Source organism: Monodon monoceros, unplaced genomic scaffold, assembly GCF_005190385.1.
Source record: "Monodon monoceros isolate NGI ecotype Baffin Bay Population unplaced genomic scaffold, NGI_Narwhal_1 Super_Scaffold_21, whole genome shotgun sequence".
Taxonomy (NCBI): Eukaryota; Metazoa; Chordata; class Mammalia; order Artiodactyla; family Monodontidae; genus Monodon; species Monodon monoceros.
In genome coordinates, this window is record NW_021703778.1 from 171,863,854 (window position 1) to 171,882,617 (window position 18,764).

At 46.2% G+C, this 18,764-nt stretch overlaps 1 protein-coding gene across 10 annotated transcripts in view; it reads left to right on the plus strand.

Moving 5' to 3' along the window:
* TRAF3 (TNF receptor associated factor 3) overlaps positions 1 to 18,764 on the plus strand; it is a 118,399-nt gene that overhangs the window by 72,650 nt on the left and 26,985 nt on the right. For 9 of the 10 annotated variants that reach the window (XM_029239372.1, XM_029239373.1, XM_029239370.1 and 6 more), the window contains 2 exons: positions 14,370 to 14,615; positions 16,285 to 16,336. In XM_029239372.1, coding sequence (XP_029095205.1) covers positions 14,370 to 14,615; positions 16,285 to 16,336 — 298 coding nt within the window. Of the gene's footprint in view, positions 1 to 11,009; positions 12,186 to 14,369; positions 14,616 to 16,284; positions 16,337 to 18,764 lie in introns of those variants that run through there. The other variant, XM_029239377.1, reaches the window with a different exon arrangement.

Below are 18,764 nucleotides of genomic sequence, written 5' to 3' on the forward strand. Positions count from 1 at the left end.
CTTCGTGTAAACATATGTTTTCACTTCTCTTGGGTTTATACGCAAGAGGAGAATTGCTGGGTCATATGGTAACTCTGTGTTTAGCTTTCTGAGGAACTGCCAAATTGTTTTCTATGGATGATGAACATTTTATGTTCAGAAATGTTTGAGGGTTCCAATTTCTTCATATCCTCACCAGCACGTAATTTTCCATTTTTTTAAATTACAGCCATCCTGATAGCTGTGAAGTAGTATCTCATGATGCTCAGTTTTTTTAATAGTAATTTTTTAAATTGACATAAAATTGACAGAACATAAAATTAACCATTTTAAATATTTTTTGATGTGGACCATTTTTAAAAAGTCTTTATTGAATTTGTTACAATATTACTTCTGTTTTACGTTTTGGTTTTTTGGCCATGAGGGATGTGGGGTCTTAGCTCCCCGACCAGGGGGATCGAACCCTCACCCCCTGCATTGGAAGGCAAAGTCTTAACCACTGGACTGCCAGGGAAGTCCCAAATTAACCATTTCAGAGTGAACAATTCAGTGGCATATAGTACATTCACAGTGTTGTATAATCACAACCTCTCTATGGTCCCAAACGTTCTCATTCCTCAAAAGGAAACCCCTTACCCATTGAGCAGGCAGTCCTCGTTGTCCTTCTCCTTATCCCCTGGACAGCCGCCAAGCTGCTCTCTGTCTCTATGGATTTACCTATTCTGTATAATTCAGATAAATGGAGTCATACAGTATGTGTCCTTTTGTTTCTGACATCTTTCACTTAGCATAATGTTTTCCACGTTCATCCATGTTATAGCCTCTATCATCACTTCATTTCTTTTTATGGCTGAGTAATATTTATCTCATATTTTGTTTACCCATTCATCTGTTGATGGACATTTGGGTTGTTTCTGTCTTTTGAGTATTGTGAATGGTACTACTGTAACCATGTGTGTGGGTATGGTTTGAGTACCTGTTTTCAGTTCTTTTGGGTATATACCTAAGAGTGGAATTGCTGGGTCATATGGTAATTTCATGTTTAACTTTTTGAGGAACTGCGAAAATGTTTTCCACAAAAACTGAACCATTTTGTTTCCACCAGCAATATGTAAGGTTCCAGTTTCTCCACATCCTCACCAATTCTTATTTTTACCTTTTTTTAAAAAAATTATACCCATCCTGGTGGGCTTGAAGTGGTAACTCACTGTGGTTTTGATTTGTATTTCCCTAGTGACGGATGACGTTAAACATCTTTTCGTGTGCTTATTGGCTATTTCTGTGTTTTCCTTGGAGAAATGTTTATTCACATCATTTGCCCATTTTTTAATTGTTGTTGAGCTGTCAGAGTTCTTTGTGTATTCTGGCTACTAGACCCCTATCAGATATGTAATTTGCGGAGATTTTCTCCCATTTTTTTGGTTGTCTTTTCTCATTCTTAAAAATTTTTTTTTTTAATTTGTTTTATTTATTTATTTATTTTTGGCTACATTGGGTCTTCGTTGCTGCGCATGGGCTTTCTCCAGTTGCAGTGAGCGGGGGCTACTCTTCATTTTGGTGCGCGGGCTTCTCATTGTCGTGGCTTCTCTTCTTGCGGAGCATGGGCTCTAGGCACGTGGGCTTCAGTAGCTGAGGCTCGTGGTTTCAGTAGTTGTGGCTCATGGTCTCTAGAGCGCAGGCTCAGTAGTTGTGGCGCTCGGGCTTAGCTGCTCCATGGCAGTGGGGTCTTCCCAGACCAGGGATCGAACCCGTGTCCCCTGCATTGGCAGGCGGATTCTTAACCGCTGTGCCATGAGGGAAGCCCCTTTTCTCATTCTTAATAGTGTCCTTTTATGTACAAAAGTTTTCAAGTTTGGTGAGGCCACTTTTATCTTACTTTTTCTCTGTTGCTTGTGCTTTTGGTGTCATATCTAAAAATCCTTTGCCAAATTCAGCATCATTAAAATTTACCCCTATGTTTTCTTCTAAGAGTTTTAGGGTGTTAGCTCTTACATTTTAGTCGTTCATCCATTTTGAGTTAGTTTGTGTGTATGGAGTGAGATAGGGGTCCAAGTTCATTCTTCTGCCCGGTTACCCAGTTGTTTCAAAGACTATTTTTTTCCAACTAAATGGCCTTGACATCCTTGTCAAAAATCATTTGGCCATAGATGTATGGGTTTACTTCTGGACTCTCAGTTCTATTCCATTGGTCCACATGCCTGTCCTTATGCTAATATTACACTGTTTTGATTACTGTCATTTTGTAGGCAGTTTTGAAAAGTAAGTTTGAGAAGTGTGAGTCATTCAACTTTCTTTTTCTTTTTCAATACTGTTTTGCTCTTTGGGGTCCCTTTTGCAGTTCCTTGTGAATTTTAGGATCAGGTTTTTCATTTCTGTAAAAGGAAGGCCACTGGAATTTTAATAGGGATTGCACTGAATCTGTAGATTGCTTTGTGTACTATATTAGTTAGCGTTCTCCAGAGAAACAGAACCAATAAGGGGTGTTTGTGTGTGTGTGTGTGTGTGTGTGTGTGTGTAGACATATTTATTATAAGGAATTGGGTCTCACACAATTATGGAGACAGGCAAGTCCCAAGATATGCAGAGTAAGTTGGCAACCAGGAGACCCAGTGGCTTAGTTCCATTCTGAGTCTGAAGGCCTGAAACCAAGCGAGACAAAGGCATAGTTCCTATCCAAAAGCCAGGCTCAAGATCCAGGAAGAGCTGACATCAGTTTGAGTTTGAAGGCAGGAAAAAAGCCAGTGTCTCAGTTTGAAGACAGGCAGAAAGAATCTTCCTTACTTGAGAGAGGGTCAGCCTTTTTGTTCTGTTCCTATTCAGGCCTTTGACTGAATAGGAGGCTCACCCACATTAGGGAGGGCAATCTGCTTTACTTAGTCTACCAATTTAAATGTTAATCTCATCCAACACTCTCACAGAAACATCCAGAATAATGCTTGACCAAATATCTAGGCACCCTGTGGCCCAGAGAAGTTGACATAAAAAATTAACCATCACAAGTAGTATTGCCATCATAATAATATTATCTTCCAATCCATGTACATAGATTTGTTTTGGAACAAACAAGTATCTTGCCATTTAATGGTGTGTTCTTTAATTTCTTTCAGCAATTGTGAACACATATTTCCCCTTGTTGGTTAAATTTATTCCTAGGTAATTTATTCGTTTGGATGCTATTGTGTATGGAATTGCTTTTTAACTTTACTTTTCAGATTGTTTGTTCCTGTTGTATAGAAACACAAATGATGTTTCTTTGTTGGTCTTTGTACCCTGCAACTTTGATGAATTCATTTATTCTAGTTTCTTTTCTTGAGAATTCTTTGGGATTTTCTAAATACAGGATCATATCATCCATGAACAGAGATGGATGGTTTTATTTCCTTCTTTCTAATTTGGATGCCTTTATTTATTTTTCTTGCCTAATTGCTCTGAATAGAACTTTCAGAGTATAATATTAAATAGCAGTGGTGAAAGCATGCATCCTTCCCTTCTTCCTGATCTTAGTGCAAAAGCCTTCAGTCTTTCACCATTAAATGTGGTGGGTTTTTCATAGATATCCTTTATCATGTCAAGGAAGTTCCTTTTTATTCCTAGTTTTCTAAGGGTTTTTATAATGAAAGGGAGTTTGGTTTTGTCACATGTTTTTTCTACGCCAATTGAGATGATCATGTAGTTTTTTCCCCTTGCTCTATTTCTGTGGTATATTACATTGATTGATTTTTCTTATATTAAACCACTCTTGCTTCCCTGGACAAATCTCACTTGGTTGTGGTGTATAATACATTTAATATGCTTTGGGGTTTAGTTTTCTAGTATTTTGTTGAGAGTCTCCTTCATTTTTTTTTTTTTTTGTGGTACACGGGCCTCTCACTGTTGTGGCCTCTCCCGTTGCGGAGCACAGGCTCCGGATGCACAGGCTCAGCGGCCATGGCTTACGGGCCCAGCCGCTCTGCGGCATGTGGGATCTTCCCGGACCGGGCACGAACCCGTGTCCCCTGCATCGGCAGGCGGACTCTCAACCACTGCGCCACCAGGGAAGCCCCTCTCCTTCATTTTTGAAACGTAGTTTTGTTGGATAGAGGATCCTTAATGGATTTTTTTTTCTTTCAGCCCTTCAAATATATCATCCCATTGTCTTCTGTCCTCCATGGTTTCTGATAAGGTATCAACTGTTAATCTTATTGAGGAAATTCTTTTATGTAAGGAGTCACTTCTCTTGCTGCTTTCAGAATTCTTTCTGTCTTCCATCCATTCAATTCTAATGTGCATTAGTGTAGATCTCTTGGAGTTTATCCTGCGTGGAGTTTGTTGAGCTTCCTGGATGCGCAGATTAACGTTTTTCATCGAATATGGGAAATTTTTGTCCATTACCTTTTAAAGTATTCTTTCCACCTTTTTCTCTCCCTCCTCTCCTTTCTGGGACTACCATAATGTATATGTTGGTATGATTGATGTTGCCCCACAGGTCTTTAAAGCTCCTTTCATTTTTCTTTATTATTTTTTCCTTCTGTTACTTAGACTGGATAAACTCAACTGTCTTATCTTGAAATCTCAATTGACCTGCCTTCAGGTTCTCTAATTCTTTCTTCTGCCTGCTTGGTTCTCCTGTTGAGCCCCTTTATTGAATTTTTCATTTCTTTTATTGTGCTTTTCAACTCTAGAATCTCCATTTGGTTCCTTTTAAATTTTTCTCTTTATTGATATTTTCTATTTCATGAGACATTGTTCTGATGGGTTTCTTTTTTTTTTTTTTTAATTTCTAAAAAAATATTTATTTATTTGGTTGTGCCAGGTCTTCATAGTGGCAGGTGGGCCCGTTAGTTGCAGCTCACCAGCTCCTTAGTTGCAGCACGTGGGCTCCTTAGTTGCGGCTTGTGGGCTCCTTAGTTGTGGCATGCAAACTCTTAGTTACAGCATGCATGTGGGGTCAAACCTGGGCCCTCTGCATTGGGAGTGCAGAGTCTTATCCATTGCGCCACCAGGGAAGTCCCTGATGGTTTCTTTTACTTCTTTGGACAAAGTTTCCTTTATCTCTTTGAACTCACATAAAATCAATGATTCAAAGTCTTTGTAAGTCTAATGTCTGGGTTTCCTCCTACACAGTTCCTGATACTTGCTTTTTTTCCTGGGCCACACTTCCTTATTTCTTTGCCTGACTTGTAGTTTTCTTGTTGAAAATGGACATGTTGAATAGTATAATACGGCAAATCTGGAAATTAGATTCTCCCCAGTATTTGTTGCTGCTTGTTATTGTTTGCATAATAACTTCTTTGACCTAATTTTGTAATAGTATAGTAGTCAGCTAGTAATCAGACAAGAGATTTCCTTAAGTGCCTGGAACCAGAGTTGTCTCTGAGTCTCTTCAGACAGGGTCTGTATGAGTATTGGGGTATGTTTTCAGCACTCGGCCAGGCAGTGGACAGCTTTGCCTTAGCATTCACTTCCTGCTTGTGCGGAACCTGAAGGTCAGCCAGGGGTGAGACCTTAGAGTCTTCTCAGGCCTTCCCTGAGTGTGCACACAGCCCTGGGCATGTGCTTGGCCTTTTAGAACCCCAGGAACATGCTGGTGCTTCTCAAAGCCCTTATTTCCCGGCATTTCCCGTCAGCCTGTTGGTTTCTCTATCATTTGCCTCAGCTGTGACTGGTTGCCCCAGGCATCAGCAGCTAATACATGTGTCTGTAGAGGTTTTCAGTATATACACCCCCTGCCCCCTAGCAGTAGCTGCCTCGGCACTGGGAGAGTCCTGAGTTCGGTGAAGTGAAGGCAAGCCATTTGAGCTGGTCTTCTTGGGAGCCACCAGACAGGTCATAACCTACTACTGAAATCCTTTGCAAATGAGATCTGTTCTGCTCCACCCACCCACCCCCAGCCCCCCACCAAGTACCTGTACTGGGATTGCAGGCTTTTATCTTCCAGGCCACTACCTCTTGGGGGATGGGACCAGGGTAAGGTAAAATGCCACAGAGCTCACTTGTTCTTGCCAAGGCTTCGCTTGATTAAGTGTTCCTCTGAATGTTGCAAGCTTTTGGTTAGTCTTTAGAGTTCCACAAAAGTTGTTTCTGACAGACTTTGCCAGCTTTTTTCTTGCTTTTATTGAAGGATGGACTTTTGGAATTCCTTACTGAGCCCTTTTCACTGACATCACTCACTAGTCTGTTCTTTTTTTTTTAATTTATTTTTTGGCTGCATTGGGTCTTCATTGCTGCACGCGGGCTTTCTCTAGTTGTGGCGAGCGGGGGCTACTCTTTATTGCAGTGCACTGGCTTCTCATTGCGGTGGCTTCTCTTGTTATGGAGCACGGGCTCTAGGCGCACAGGCTTCAGTAGTTGTGGCACGTGGGCTCAGTAGCTGTGGCTCGCGGGCTTAGTTGCTCCACGGCATGTGGGATCTTCCTGGCCAGGGATCAAACCATGTGCCTTGCATTGGCAGGCGGATTCTTAACCACTGCGCCACCAGGGCAGTCCACTAGTCTGTTCTTAACGTTGTGACCAATTTTGAGTTTGCCTAATTTATGTACACCCCACCTGATTTCTAAAAGGAAGTACGACGGCTTACAAAGGTAAACATAAACATTTATGAAGGATAAAATAAATTATTATTTATGTACACCCCACCTGATTTCTAAAAGGAAGTATGACGGCTTACAAAGGTAAACATAAACATTTATGAAGGATAAAATAAATTATTATTAAGGTTTGTGTGCCTGTTGGTTGGAGGGCATTCTAGTAAAAATTGTGTCCTCCCTGGTTGATGTTGAAAACTTTGGTCCTGCGGATAGAAATTTTGTTTCCTTTGCTGATCTTGAGGTTTTCACCCTCCCTGTTGCATAGATGGGAGGACATCTGAAGCAGATTCACCTCAGTGGTTGTCCTTCTGCATGACTTTGTATGTGGTCTTAAGGTGATACACCCCATCAGCATCCAACTATAAGCAGTGCTCACTGTTGTCTGCCTCTGAGCTGATTGTGAAAAATCTGCCTCCAAAGGTGGTTTTCCTAAATCCAGAACTCCCTTTTCCTCAGGACACAATAGGTGGGTAATTGTGTTATTTTAAGACATCGTTCCTGTCGCCTTAGTTGTTTCAGGAGGTGATTAGGTAATTCTTACACTTCAAATCAGAACTGACTTCTTGTAGTGACCTTGATCGCTGGCAGAGTCTGGGATTGTCGGTAAACCTGAGAGTGTTCATTCGTCCACCAGTCCTGGCACCTACCAAGGAGTCAAGCTCCTGCTTTCCTCGGTCCAGCTAAGGCCCACATCAGCGCCTCACTGATACAGAAGGGCGTGGGCCCAGGCCTGCCCACTGGGCCCTGCTCGGGTCCATCTCTGTCTTGAATAATCTTTTGTTTAGGAAGAATATTTTTTTCCTTGAGCGATATGAGTCTATTTGACATAGTTGGTGGCACATTTGCTACTTTTATTTGAGCAGAATATCCTTCTTTTGAAAATAATTCTGTGGTGGAATCAGAGCTGTTTTCTATTTTGGTTTCCTATATACTAGGTCATCCCTTTTTCATCAGCATCACCTCACCCATGAGCTAATCTGAATATTTTTAAAAGGCCGAGATACAGATAAAGATTATCCTTTAAAAGGGTACATTTGACTACATTAAAATTAAGAATTTCTCTTCATTAAAATACATAAATAAAGTCAAGACACAACCTAGGGGAAAAACATATACATATAACTAACAAAAGATTAGCAGTCAGAACATATGAATAACGCCTACAAATCAATATTTTAAAAGACCAATAACCCAATTAAATAGTGCAAAAGAGACGCAATCAGGCATTTCAACAGAAGGAAAATCACAAGTGGCCCATGAGTGTACAAAAAGATGCTAAACCTATTTAATTAATCAGAGTAAGGAAGAAAAGGGACCATCGTACCTGCTAGGTTGGCAGAAATTAAGATGTCTGATGATACCCAGTGTTGGTGAGGGAGGGTGTGGGTTAAGAGAAGCTTGTAAATTGGCCGCGCCTGCACCTTGCTGACCAGCTGTTCCTCTGCACTCTAGACGTAGAGTTCAGGGCAGAGACTGGCAGATTCCTTCTGTAAAGGGCAAGGTGGTAAACGTTCTAGGCTTTGTGGGCAGCGCACAGTCTTGTCACACAGCTGCCTTTGTTTCATTTGTTTGTTCGACTCTTTAAAAATCTAAAAAGCATTTTAAGCTCAAGGGCCTAACAAAAATAGGCTACTGAGTATCTTTGACCCATAGGTTATAGTTGCTGAACCCCAATCCCCTGGTCTAGGGAAACTTAGATGCGATGAGAGCCTCAGAACACACTGTCCATAATAGCAAAAACTGGAAGCAGTGTGGTAAGAAAATAGATAAGTACATCATGGAATATTATACTGCAGTGAAAATGAATGAAGTATGTCTACTATACACAGCAAACATGGGTAGATGTAATACTGATGGCAGAGGACTACATATGGTATATCATTTTTATGAGGTTAAAACGGGCAAAAGTATATTGTTTAAGAAGAAAAATATATGCTAGTAAGAAAATTATAAATACGAAGTTCAGGCTGATATTTACTTTTGGAGAGAGGCAGGAGGGCAGCTGAGGAAGGAGCACACAGGTCGACGGTGACCGTTAAATGGGCAGTGGGCTCTGGGGTTTTGTTGTTGTATTCTTACCTTGCATGTATATTGCACATAATCTCTTTTATGTGTCAGATATCACATAGTGCATTTTTTGAAAGGCAGGGAAGGATATCAGACAGGGAGGTCTTAGATCCCCCCAGCCTGTGCTCCATGAAGCGGTACTTTCTGTCCCCGAGCTCTGCTGAGTTGATCACCTGGGAGGGAGGAGGGAGGAGGGAGGAGGGAGGTGTCTCGGCAGCTGGTGGGCGGTGGCCGCCAGCACAGACTGAAAGAGCTGTGAGAAGGACGGCTAGGAGTGGAGCCTGCTTTGTTCTGTGACAGTAGTGAGACCGCCGGCCCTGAGTGCATCCTGTTCCTTCCCCGTCGATGGTCTCAGCACCCTGCTCAGAAATCAGTTGACCATAAGTGTAAGCGTTTCTCTCTAGACTCTCAGTTCTGTTTCATTGGCCGTATATCTGTCCTTACTTCCAGTACCATAGTATCCTGATTAATTTGTAGTAAGTTTTGAAATAAGGAAGTGTGAGTCCTCCAACTTTGTTCTTCTTTTTCAAGACTGTTTTTTCTGTTCTGGGTCTCTTGTACTTCCATATGAATTTTAGGTTTAGCTTATTAATTTCTGCAAGAAAAAAAAAAAAACCAGCTAGGATTTTGATAGGGGTTGAGATGAATCTGTAGATCAGTGTGAGTAGTATGTTAAGTCTTCCAGTCCGTAAACGTGGGGTATCTTTCCGTTATTTACATCTTTAATGTCTTCAACAACGTTTTATGATTTCCAGAGTACACATCGTGCCCTTCTTTGGTCACATTTATTGCTAGATATTTTATTCTTTTTGGTGCTCTTTTAAATGGATTTTCTTAATTTTATTTTTGGATTGTTCATTGCTAGTGTCTAGCAATAGAGCTGGTTTTTATATATTGATCCTGTATTCTGCGACCTTGCTGAACAAGTTTATTAGTTCAGCTTGGTTTTGGTTGATTCCTTAGTATGTTCTATACACAAGATTATGTCATCTGAAAATAGAAATAGTTTTACTTCTTCCTTTCCAATCTGGATGCCATTTATTTCTTTTTTTCTTGCCTAATTGCTGAGAAGGGGCTTTTCAAAGAGGCTTTGAGCTGTCTAAGATGAGGAAACAGCGCGATCCCATCAGACTTCCTGACCCCAGCTGGAGGAGAGTGTATCTTCTCTGTATAGTGCCGCAGAGTTTGTAGAGGGATCCTCTGTATAATATATATCAGTGACGCCTGGTAATGCCATGAGAATTAGGGGTAGTAATTCTTTTTCACTTTTTCACGGGGACAGAAAAAGTGAGGCCCAGAGGACAAAAGCTGTGCCCAAGGACCTGCCTCAGGGAAGGGGCACCAGGCCGTCCTTCCCACCCAGACCCCTCAGGGCTGGATGCCCTGCCTGTCCGGCTCCTTCCCCAGAGCCCCCCGTTCCCGGTTCCCCTCCACAACCAGCTAACGGTGCTGTGTCTGCCTGCCCTCCTTCTCTCCTCCTCTGCTAGAATTGGAATCGTACCACAAATCCCACTCAGGAAACCCCCCATCTCCCCCAAACAGAGGTGCTAGCCTCCTGTTTTGAAGGTCCGCAGCCCTTTGTAACCTCTCAGGTGGCATTTCTCGGCGTCTGCCGCCGCGCGTACCTTTTAACCCTGGAGTGCTCACCTTCCTCACGACTCCCGCAGAGGCCTCTAAGGGTGGGACAGTCTCCTTCATCCCCGTGCCCTGCACGCGAGGCACAGAGCTGTGTATGTTGTAGGTGCCCGGCTATCTGTTGAAATAAAGTGTGGTTGGCTTGGCAAACCTCTGCAGAGTTGCTCACCTGACGAAGGGCTCTCCCACTCGTGGAGGAGGCCGGCGGCTGTGCCCTCCAGCGTGGCATGGCGGTGCCTGCCGACAGCTCTGCAGAAGAACCTGAGATGTGCTCACCAACAAGGCCAGCAGTGCCCTCCAGAAAACCCGGCTGTGGCCGAAACAAAGTCGGGAGCATCGGTGTTTGAGTGAAATGAGCTACTGTCCTCTAAAATAATGTTTATTAGTTCACTAACCATTGGAGGAAGTATACAATGGACAACCTTTTTAGAAAGATGTTTGGTAGTGATTTTATATATATATATATGTGTGTATATATATATATATATACACTTCTTTAATTAATTTATTTTTGGCTGCGTTGGGTCTTTGTTGCTGTGCGCGGGCTTTCTCTAGTTGCGGTGAACGGGCTTCTCATTGCGGTGGCTTCTCTTGTTGCAGAGCACGGGCTCTAGGCACGTGGGCTTCAGTAGTTGCAGCATGCAGGCTCAGTAGTTGTGGTTCGCAGGCTCTAGAGCGCTGGCTCAGTAGTTGTGGCGCACAGACTTTGTTGCTCTGTGGCATGCGGGATCTTCCCGGACCAGGACTCAAACCCGTGTTCCCTGCAGGCGGATTCTTAACCACTGCACCACCAGGGAAATCCCGAGCAGTGATTATGTATTTTAAAACGCACATCATCTTTGACCCAGCAGTTGGGTTGCTGTGTGCTTGCCTAAATGTACAAAGATGCATTCAGGAGTGCTCACTGCAGTTTGTTTATAATATAAACCAAACCCAGCCTAGCTCGCCATGAGTAGAGGTGGTAAACCATGCAGTGGAGTGCTGTGCAGCCCTTCACGATAACGAGGTGCATCTTTACATGCTGATGTGGAAAAGTGCCCAGGACACACTGTAGGTGACGAAAGAAAAGCTGTAGGTTAGTTTGCATGTGCAGCACAGCTTGTGTAGAGACACGTTTCCCTCTGTGTGCATTTGCTGTTTTTTGGACATCTGCACAGTCGCACCGAACACCCAGGGGAGCGTCTGCCTCTGGGTGGTTGCAGTCCCGGAATCTGGTACTTACTCTTTACACGTTACCCCCACGTCTAGTTGTTGTTTTCTCTGTGAGCGGGTGCTGTTGTTACAAAGAAATCTTACTGTCCCCTCATGTGTCAGGCACTGCCCACAGCATCAGGCATATCCACTTTTGGTTTTAGTCTTACATTTTAAAGTGTATGACACTATGTATAAATGTCACGGATTAACCAAACCCAAATGGAACCCATCTTAAACAGTTACTTGGTAATATTCTTGGTTAGATTTTAAATTGAAATATAATTCACATACCGTAAAATTCACCCCTTTAAAGTGTCCAGTTCAGTGGTTTCTAGTATATTCACAGAATGTGCCATCATCCCCAGTATCCAATTCCGGAACACTTTGATCACCCCAAGAAGCCCTGTTCCCATTCGTAGATGCACTGACTCCCCCCAGCCCCTGGCAACCGTGCATCTACTTTGTGTCTCTGTGGATTTGCCTATTCTGGACATTTCACGTTTAGATAGTTTTCTCCGTCCTTACTTGTGAATATTAGGTAAAGGAGGTCTGGTATTTTTCTTGTTCGTGCTGTCTAAGCACTGTAGGGCCTCTTTCCCTCCTTCCCCAAAGGCTCGTTCTCCAGCCAGCAGCTTAGCTCAGGAGTGGGCCGTGCGTGGGCCAGGATGCGGGACCCTGAGCAGGACTGTGAGAGGCCCCTGGGGCCCGCTGCAGAGCTACCCACGTCAGCGCCTCACATTCCAGGTGAGTCCTGGCACACCTGCTGGCCGCAGGCTGTGCTCTGCCTTTCAGGACAGGCTGCTGTGACGTTCTCCTTATGTTCTTGGGATGCTTGCATCCGTTCGCTTATCTTAAGCAGCCTATAAAACCAAGGATCTAAAACTATATTCTTCATTTGTCTGTACAGAGTATGACATGTTATAGGTAAAGGAACATTTATTATTTGTCATTAACTTGATCTTGGGGTAATTGTCTCTCATATTTGAACTAGGAATTCACCTCCAAAGAATCAAACATTTCTCACTAAAAACTTTATTGAACACACGGCTTCTTTATGCACTATAGGATAAAACACTGAACCAAAGTTGCAAGTAGCTTATAATCTAAGCAAGGGTTTTCAAGGTATGAAGCTATGAGATCAGATGTGAAATCTGAAGAGTTTTCTTTTCCTGTGTTTTTTTTTTTTTTTTTTCTGGTTTCACAGAAACACAGTTTGGTATGAGTGGCTCAGACCTCACCTTTCCCTCTATTTGTTAACTCAACAAATGTGTATTTTTGAGTTGAGATAAGATGAGAACCTTCTACCCATCAGACACTAGTGATTCTAGGTGCCTGGTGTTTGTCAGTCAACAGAACAGATCCAAACCCACGTTGCTGGGGAGCTTGCGTCCTGCCACAGGGAGATAGGCAGTGAATAAACCATAAACGAGCAGTCTTAGGAGGACGGACCAAGGGGTGGGGTGTGTGGGCTGACCAGGGTGGGCCTCCCTGAGGAGGTGGGAGGGGCGTTCCCGGCGGGGAGCTGTGGAGCCAGGGTCAGCCTCTGCAGAAGGGCAGGGGGGCGGCCAGTGGCAGCAGATCGGCTCCTGGTTGACCCTTTTCCCTGACGGTCACCTTCCTACTTAGCATCTTGATGAACAGGATTCTAATCAACAAGTTGGTGAGCAAAGGGTTGCTGGCCTTTTGGGGTCATTTTGAAATCTTCTTTGTTTTGGTTTCACAAATAGATTTCATAGGAGGCTCCCACACTTTGCACGATACTGTGCTATTTTGTTAAAAGTAACCCAAGTGTGGCTGAAACACCAGGTCATTTACGTGTCACATGTACTGCTGCCTGAGTGGTTCCTACACATCCCAGCTACGAAACGTTCGTTCCCACAGCCCCAGGGAGAGGCAGGAAGAGGTGGCGTGAGGAATGAGGCTGGGGGAGCTGGGCTCTGCCCGCAGCCCGCCTGGGCACCCTGGGGTCTAGGGTGGGGTGCGCCCTGGTTCCCGCAGAACCCGAGTCTGCGGCCCGGCCGGGCCCGGCTGGCGAGGAGCCTCAGGCTGAGGAGGGCAGGGTGGGGACGCGGGCGGATGCCCACAACCTTGTGAGGAGAAAGAATTTGGCCCTTATTTTTGTCAGCAGCAGAAATAGATGAATTGAGCAGAAGCACAGCGCAGTCTTGAGAGGCCTGGTGAGCTGTGAAAGAACCTTCTCTGCAGGGCCACCAGATGCGCTGCTGCCGAGGCTGCTGGGCCTGGGGTCTTTGTGGCTGGTCTCCAGGCACCTCCTACTTTGCCTGGCGACGGGGACTCGCAGGTGGGGACCAGCCACCTGTGCGCTCCCAGAAGGCAGAGGGCATGGAGACCCAGCCCGGTGTCCCCTCCACCGGCCCACCCCGGGCACGGGGTCCCCACAGACCCAGGAAGCACCTCCCAAGGCTGCAGGGCATAGGCTCGGTGCAGGGGCCTGGGCGGGTGCCGCCCCTTGGGCGGGCAGAGTGCGAAGGACCCCGAGGGAGGTGCCATCGCTGGTGAGAGGAGCGGGTCCGGCCTTGGGCTCCACGGTGACACTGCCCTGGGTCGGGTCGTATCACCTGGCAGCGCAGCGAGGCTCACAAGGAAATGAAATTGGCTGAGAGCAGCTGCGGCTCCAGCCACGCCATCAGAATGATGCATAGAATTTAAAGTTACGGCAGAGTATCATCTGTGTTTTAAGTTAAAGAGCCTTGATAATGCAGTTTGTACCTTGTAGCAGGTGCTTGGGTGGGAGGTGTGTCTGATGGCGGCGTCCTGCTCCGTCAGGTGCTGGAGGCTGGAAGGGCACCCGTGTGTCCTCGAGGCTGAAGGAGAGCGCACGCACTGGCTCTCCCCGGCCTCCCGTCAGCACCCTGTGCCTCCCGGCGTGTGTCTCTGATGGACGCCCCCCCCCCCCGCCCCCCGCAGGATGGAGCCGAGTAAAAAGCTGGACGCCGCCGGCACCCTGCCAGCCAACCCCCCACTGAAGCTGCACCCCGACCGCGGCGCCGGGCCTGCCGTCCTGGTCCCCGAGCAGGGGGGCTACAAGGAGCGCTTCGTGAAGGCCGTGGAGGACAAGTACAAGTGTGAGAAGTGCCGCCTGGTGCTCTGTAACCCCAAGCAGACCGAGTGCGGACACCGCTTCTGCGAGACCTGCATGGGCGCCCTGCTCAGGTGGGTGCCCCAACGCAGGGGACCGGGGCCCGGCCCGCAGACTCAGGGAGCCCCTCCCCAGCTTCTCCAGCGAGGTCTCGGCCCTGGTGCCCGGGTCTCCATCTGCGTGGCCAAGTTTTGCTGGAGGCGCTCACGGTATGGGGAGGAGACATCCCATCTGCAAATGACGGTGGGGCCCTTTGGGGTGAGCGCCTGGGGGCTGGGATTGGGGGACAGGGCGATGGGAGGGATGGGCCAGGCCGAATCCAGTGAGTGTCAGGGAACCCGCAGCAGCCCTCACGGGCCTGTCAGCTGGGCATTGATGCCATTTAGAATCACGGGCGTCAGAGAGGCTGGAGTTTTACAGCAGAGCTAACGTTGGCTGAGAGAGCACCTTCGTTCATCCCACAGTTATTTCCTGAGCGGGGTGCCAGGCACTGTGCTCAGCCTGGGTCCCCGGCAGCGGACAAGGGCCGGCAAGGCTGCCCGCTGCTCCTCTAGACCCACCACTGAGCGCAGCCTCTCTCCCGGCACCCTCCTTTGGGTACTTCCCACCGTGCTCTTATCCACTCATCCCCAACAGTGAACTCAGCTTCGCCAGCTGAGTGGGTAAAATAACTCTTGGTTGGAGCTTAGTGATGGCAGAGCAGGCTCAGAGCACCTGATTTCCCTGCACTCTGGCGCCGCGGAAGCGGCCGGGGGCTGTTGCTCTCCTGGTTTCGGCCCTTCTTTGCTTCTTGAGCTCCTCCTGTTCTGTGTTCTGCAGGTGTCAGGGGATCCCGCCCAGATGCCGCTCAGCCCCGGGGTCTAAGGGTGTGAAAAGATCCCCATGATTAAAACAGTTTGGCGCAAGCTCCATATTAGCGTAGGCTGAATGAGTGAGCTTTTATTTTAAAATGCGTTAATTCCCTCCTGCACTGACCCTCGGCCCTCCTGCCCCTCCGCAGGGCCCCAGCGCACTCGTGCCCACCTGCCCCCTGCTCCTGAAGCCTCTGCTCCTGCTCCCTGGCCTGGACTCCTGGCGCCTTTAGGGGCCCTGGCAGTAGGGAGCGCTCAAAATTAGTTTTTATTTTTAATCTCTAGGAGGTGGTTTCCAGGCCCGGGATGGGGTGAGAATCAAGTCCAAAACAGGGCAGCGTGGGAGCAGTGGCTGATGTCCTGAGTTTGGGGACAAGAATAATGTAGGAGACCAGTGGTTTCTCTAGACAGGGTCAGCTTTAAATCCCCACACTGTTCAAGTCCACGGAATTGCATCATCCTTTCAGTACACTGTGAAGGAAATAGCCTGTGGAGAAAGCCCTGACTGTGCTTATAAAGCAGAACCGTTCAGAGGCTTTCCCGATGGCTGTGGACACTCAGCTGAAGAGCCCCTTCACAGAGAGCTGCTTTTGGTTTCTGAAATAAAATCTCACCTTTAATTGAAAGGGACTTTCCAAGAGGGACTGATCTAGGCTGTTCTGCTTAAAAGCTTCCTTATGAAAAATTACTATTAAAAGAAGAATTTTAACCCTCTTCTCCTGTTTAAACCGTATTTAAACCAAGTTCGCTGGGGCATCCTGAAGCTCTGGTGGTTGCTCTGAGCTTCGCATGGCAGACATGTGACCCTAAAGTGAACGGTTCACCGTATCCAGTGGGTTCAGATGAGAAGGTGGCTTTCACTCTAACACATTTACTGTGTGTTTCCCCTCAGCTCCTCCAGCCCGAAATGCACTGCGTGTCGAGAAGGCATCAGCAAAGACAAGGTATTCTTGGTTTTTAATAAATTATTTTGTCACCGTTTTGCGCTGGGTAGTGCCTCCTGCGTAGTTTGCATCCAGTGCCCTGGTTCCGAGTTTCTCTGAGTTGACAGCTGATGGAGCAGGGTCGAGACAGGGGACTGTGTCATGTAAGCACCGGGACGGACGGGGCAGATCTGCTGGGCAGGTCCCCAGCCGCGTGACCCCCGAGCCTGTCTCCTCACCTGTGTCGGTAATGGGTTCACTTCCCAAGACCCCCAGGTGGGTGAGGAGTAAGTAAAGTGCAGAGATGTGCACTGTCGTCTCGGGTCTTTAGCACATGAGCACACGGGGGCCCTGGGTGCCCACCAGCTTCGAACCGTGGGCCCTGAGCCCCTGTCACCCATCCCTGTGGCCATCCGGGCCCTGCCAGGCCCTGCCAGGCACACTTCTAGTTTGAAACGACTCGTTCTTGAAGTACTTAAAATATCAGTAAAAATATGTGGTTCTGAAATTTTGATGAATGAACTGAACAGTTTTTTAAATGTAGGTCATTAAATTGTACAGTAAAATTCTCACTCTGGGCTTTTCGCATGGCCTTGTTGTTAAGCAGCACAGGTGAGTGTGGTGATTCGAGGGTTGCTGGTGACAGGTGCCCGTGGGCTGCCAGGACGGGGCATCCGGTGTCACCTGCTCTGGGCGGTTCAGAGACAGAATTGGCCGAACGTCCGTGTACCTGTTCTTCCTTAGCATTTACCTGCCACTAAAGACTTCACTTAGCTTGGAAGGGGTTGTTTTTAAGAAAAACAAATCACTCAGTTCTACCTCTTGTCTTAACATGGCAACCTGGTAACTTGTTAACATGTATCTAACCAATGTGACCAGGAGAAAAGGTTGAAACAATGGGCTAAGATGAATTTTTTAGTGTCTCATTTCATTATTCGGAGTTATTATCCTTATTTTTCAATGGCATTGCTAGCTGAAGAAGAATTACTAGATTTGTTGAAGAATCATAAATGAGACTGACTGAAGCCATGGATCCTCGTGGGAAAATGTGGGGTTGGTTGGGCCCCGGGAGACCGAGATCAACCCCTCGGCGGGTCACTGAGGATAGTGGCCACCCTGGGGCCTCCACTTCCCCATCTGTAAAATGGGACAGTTGTAGTAATGATACTAGATCTTTTTCAGTTCTAAAATTCTGTACTTTTATTATTCTGATATTTTCGTTCTATGTTTTTTCTCCCTAAAGGTAAATGATTTAAGAAACTTAGGGAATTCCCTGGCAGTCCATTGGTTAAGACTTGGTGCTTTCACTGCCGTGGACCCAGGTTCGATCCCTGGTTGGGGAACTAAGATCCCACAAGCTGTGAGGCATAGCCAAAGGAGAAAAAAAAAAAAAAAAAAAAAAAAAAGGAAAGGAACTTAATGGCACAGAAAGGAAGCTTATTTATTACTGGTTAAAAATACCTGTTCTGTTTACTTTAATATCTAAAATTATGACCTTTTTTAAAAAGTCGTGTTTACAAAAGATTAGATTTGACTCCAAATTAGTTTATTTTGAACTCTTAACAGCTGTTGTTTCTATTTCTTTTCTTGTGGAGTCTAGAAGGGCATATTGAGCTCCCTGTTCCCCCTGTTACTGTGGCAGCGTGTGGGCGTTTCTTAGAAATGCCTGAGGGTGAGGACGGTGTAGCTTGTGTTGTTAGAAGGAGTGAGAGTGTTTGTTTTCCAAGGGAAAAATGAAATTAAAGGGAGGTTTTCATTTTCAAAGGGAAACATTTTCATTATTGGATTAACCGCAGTCTTTGCAACATATATTTTTAAAGTTTCTTGGGCTTCGTTGGTGGCGTGGTGGTTGAGAGTCTGCCTGCCAATGCAGGGGACACAGGTTCGAGCCCTGGTCTGGGAGGATCCCACATGCCCCGGAGCAACTGGGCCCGTGAGCCACAATTACTGAGCCTGCGCGTCTGGAGCCTGTGCTCTGCAACAAGAGAGGCCGCGATAGCGAGAGGCCCGCGCACCACAATGAAGACTGGCCCCTGCTTGCCACAACTAGAGAAAGCCCTTGCACAGAAACGAAGACCCAACACAGCCATAAATAATAAATAAATAAATAAAAATTTTAAAAATGTTTCTTACGTAGCAGGCTAATGCTTTCTTCTTGGTGAAAAATGAGTTATTAGTGACATAACCTTAGGAGCAAGAACCAAAATAAATGTTTTACAAACCATCTGCAAAATATTATCTTTTACAGTAGTTTCTCTCTTTCTCTGGCAAGGACCTACAAAGGCATCAAGTTGTAGCGGGCTCTGCCCTGGTCCCTTGGTGGGAGGTCCCACCTGCGGCAGTGCTGGTGCCTGAAATCTCCAGGATCCAGATGTGAACTTGGTCCTGGTGTGTCCTCGTCTTGAGTGTGTCAGAGTTAATCCAAAATGTGTGCTGCTCCAAAGTGATC